Here is a 3,837-nt window from a genome sequence, read left to right as displayed (position 1 = left end):
GTGTGAGTGTGTGTAGTGTGAGTGTGTAGTGTGTACCTTCGGAGCGCACACCATGTGTTTCCCGGGCACCGGCAGCGTGGTGATGTACATGGTGACGCAGCGGTACATGTACAGAGTCCCGATGAGGAAGAAACAGCGGCGCGCTATTATAGCTCTGCAGACACAACAATCAGCTATTTAATTTATTTATTTTATTTTAAATAATTTAATTAACTTAAATTAATTTAATTAACTTAAATTAATTTAAACTCATTTATTTAATTTAATTTATTTATTTATTTATTTTAATTTGTTATTTAATTTATACTCTTTATTGATCCCTTTGGGGGAATTACGTAGTAACGCATCCATGTCACCTCCAGTAGGCAACTTTACAGCTTTAAAATGTCTTATTTTGAAATGTCTGCAGTAAAAACATCAAAACAGAATATTACAAAAATAAAACGTGTAAAAAAGTCATATTTAATTGAAAAAGTCATATTTAAGGAAAGAAGTCATATTTAAGGGAAAAGTCTGATTTAAGGGAAAAAGTCATATTTAAGGAAAAAAAGTCATATTTAAGGAAAAAAAGTCATTTTATTTGGGGAAAAATTTAGTTTGTGAAAAAAGTCATATTTAAGGAAAGAAGTCATATTTAAGGGAAAATTTATATTTAAGGAAAGAAGTAATATGTAAGGTAAAAATTCATATTTATTGGAAAAAGTCATATTTAAGTAAATAATTCATATTTAAGGGAAAAGTCGGATTTAAGGGAACATTTATATTTAAGCAAAGAAGTCATATTTAATGGAAAAAGTCATATTTAAGTAAAGAATTCATATTTAAGGGAAAAGTCGGATTTAAGGGAAAAAGTCATATTTAAGGAAAGAAGTCATATTTAAGGAAAGAAGTCATATTTAATGGAAAAAGTCATATTTAAGTAAATAATTCATATTTAAGGGAAAAGTCGGATTTAAGGGAACATTTATATTTAAGGAAAGAAGTCATATGTAAGGTAAAAATTCATATTTAATGGAAAAAGTCATATTTAAGGTATAAAGTCATATTTAAGGGAAAAAGTCATATTTAAGGGAAAAAGTCATATTAAGGGAAAAATTCATACTTCTGGAAATATGTCATATTTAAGGAAAAATTGTAGTTTGTGAAAAAGTCATATTTAATGGAAAAAGTCCTATTCCAGGGAGAGTGTGTGGGTGTACTTGTCTAAGTTAAATTTTAATTTTCAGGACAGAAGTCCTGATCCAGGACAGAAGTCCTGTTCCAGGACAGAAGTCCTGAACCAGGAGTGTGTGGGCGTACTTGTCTAAGTTAAATTTTAATTTTCAGGACAGAAGTCCTGATCCAGGACAGAAGTCCTGAACCAGGAGTGTGTGGGTGTACTTGTCTAAGTTAAATTTTAATTTTCAGGACAGAAGTCCTGAACCAGGAGTGTGTGGGTGTACTTGTCTAAGTTACATTTTAATTTTCAGGACAGAAGTCCTGAACCAGGACAGAAGTCCTACTCCAAGACAGAAGTCCTGAACCAGGAGTGTGTGGGTGTACTTGTCTAAGTTACATTTTAATTTTCAGGACAGAAGTCCTACTCCAGGACAGAAGTCCTGAACCAGGACAGAAGTCCTGAACCAGGACAGAAGTCCTGAACCAGGAGTGTGTGGGCGTACTTGTGGTTGAGGAAGAGCCACTGGACGAGCCAGAGTCCGACGAGGATCAGCCCGTTGACCTCGGTGACGGTGAAGGCCCAGGGGACGCGGTCCAGGTAGTCGAAGAACTTGTCGGGCAGCGGCGGGCTCACCGACTTGTCGGGCACCCGCTCGTGCACGACGGTGATGACGACGGTGGTGAAGACGAGGATGAAGAGCGCGTAGAGGAAGGCCACGCCCGTCTTCCACCACTCGCTCGGGAGGCGGTCGGCCGGCTCCTCCGGCGCCACCGAGATCTTCACGTAGTCGCAGTGGCGCCGCAGCCCGCTGCTCAGGGACTGGATCAGCTGGTTCTGCTTCCACTGGCTGCACAGCCGGCTGCCCCCCCCCGCCCCCGCTGCCGCCGACTCGGACGCCGCCGCCGCCGCCTTTCTGCCGCCGCCGCCGTCCAATGGCGGCGAGGAAGAGTGGCGGGTCGCGTTACCGTTCGCTAGAGCTGCAACCAACGGTGGAAGAAGGATTCAGGTCCTGGTCTCACGCACCTTCAACTTTCACATTGATTCAACATACACAGGCTTGAATACTTTAACCCCCCCCCAAAAAAAAATTTAACAAAAGGAATTAAAAAACAAATCCTTTTTTGGAAATTGATCTTAATTAAAAAAAAATTATTTAAATTTTTGGGAAAAATCGACCCTTTAAGGACACATATTTTCTTTATGAATGAATAATGTAAAAATGCTTTTTGGCACCTTTTCACCAGATTTTCAGTGGTTTTTTGTTGCTTTTTTAAGTGTTTTTCTGAGCTTGTTTACCCGTCTTTAAATGTTTTTGTTAGATTTTATTCTGCATTTTGTTGAATTTTTTCCCCAAATTTCTCACTTTCTTCAACGTTCTTTACTAATAGTTGTGATACAGAATATTTTTGGAAACAAGTGAGTCAAATTTTTAAACATTTTTTGTCACTTTTTCCAGCATTTAAAATAAATAAAATTCTGTTGATATTTTCCTGCGTATTTGTAGTTTTTTTTTAACATTTGTCACTTCTTTTAACGTTTTTTAGATTTTTTTTGGGAAACGGGTTGGCCAATTTTTTTGATATCTTTTGTCACTTTTTCTGAGGATTTTGATTTTTTTCGTCCCTTTTTACAAGTTTCTGGTGCACTTAATAAATAATTGCATCCCCTGCATTAAAAAAAACAACATTTGTCACTTTTTTAACGGGTCAAATTTGACTCTAGGACAACAGGACGGTTAATAACAACAATAACAACAACAACAACTACAATAATAATAATAATAATAATAACAATTATAATAATAATAATAACAATAATTATAATAACAACAACAACAACAACAACTACAATAATAATAATAATAACATTAATAATAATAATAATAATAATAACATTAATAATAATAATAATAATAATAATAATAATAATAACAATAATAATAATAATAAAATTAATAATAATAATAATAACAATTATAATAATAATAATAATAAAATTAATAATAATAATAATAATAACATTAATAATAATAGTAATAACAATAATTATATTAATAATAATAATAATAACATTAATAATAACAATAATAATAATAATAATAATAACATTATTAATAATAATAATAACAATAATTATAATAATAATAATAATAACATTAATAATAATAATATTAACATTAATAATAATAATAATAACGGGCCGTACCGTTGGCGACCCTCTGAGAACGTGGAGGCGTCGGGGGGTTGGTTGCCGTGACGTTGACCTCCACGTGGGGTCGCACGTCGGCGTTGTCGTGGATCAGTTCTGACGCCGCCATCGAGGTTCGTTCCTTTAATGATTCTCTGGCTGAACGCTGGGAGCCAATCAAATCACAGCATTTGGGACGTCGTCTGTGGCTCTGCCAATAAAAAAAGCTTCAGAAAGCTTCGGCTGTCTCGGGAGTTTCACAGATGTTCCTCGGATCCCTGATGGGACAGAAGGCAGGGGATTGGTCGATCCGGGCTGGAAACACACACACACACACACACACACACACACACACACACAAATGTTTACTTTCAGAAATAAAGACAACTGAGACATTAAAAAATAATTTAAGAGACGGAACTGATTTGTGTAAATTACTGATTTTGGGTCTCTCTCTCTCTCTCTCTCTCTCTCTCTCTCTCTCTCTCTCT

The 3,837-nt window shown here is 35.7% G+C and overlaps 2 protein-coding genes across 2 annotated transcripts in view; one reads left to right on the top strand and one right to left on the bottom strand.

Annotated features, from left to right (window-relative positions):
• Positions 1-3,651, bottom strand: part of LOC117934650 (phosphatidylcholine:ceramide cholinephosphotransferase 2-like) — a 5,288-nt gene extending 1,637 nt beyond the window's left edge. The window contains exons 1-3 of the mRNA XM_034856495.1: positions 3,365-3,651; positions 1,662-2,136; positions 29-154 (exon numbers count right to left, since the gene is read on the bottom strand). Of these exons, the coding sequence (XP_034712386.1) occupies positions 29-154; positions 1,662-2,136; positions 3,365-3,476 (713 nt within the window). The 5' untranslated portion in view covers positions 3,477-3,651. The remainder of the gene's footprint in view (positions 1-28; positions 155-1,661; positions 2,137-3,364) is intronic.
• Positions 1-3,837, top strand: part of LOC117935155 (zinc finger protein 2-like) — a 27,595-nt gene that overhangs the window by 9,548 nt on the left and 14,210 nt on the right. The window lies entirely within an intron of this gene.

This window comes from Etheostoma cragini, chromosome 19 (assembly GCF_013103735.1).
Source record: "Etheostoma cragini isolate CJK2018 chromosome 19, CSU_Ecrag_1.0, whole genome shotgun sequence".
NCBI lineage: Eukaryota > Metazoa > Chordata > Actinopteri > Perciformes > Percidae > Etheostoma > Etheostoma cragini.
Note: the sequence above shows the minus strand (reverse complement) of the source record. Positions and strands in the feature narration are given on the sequence as shown.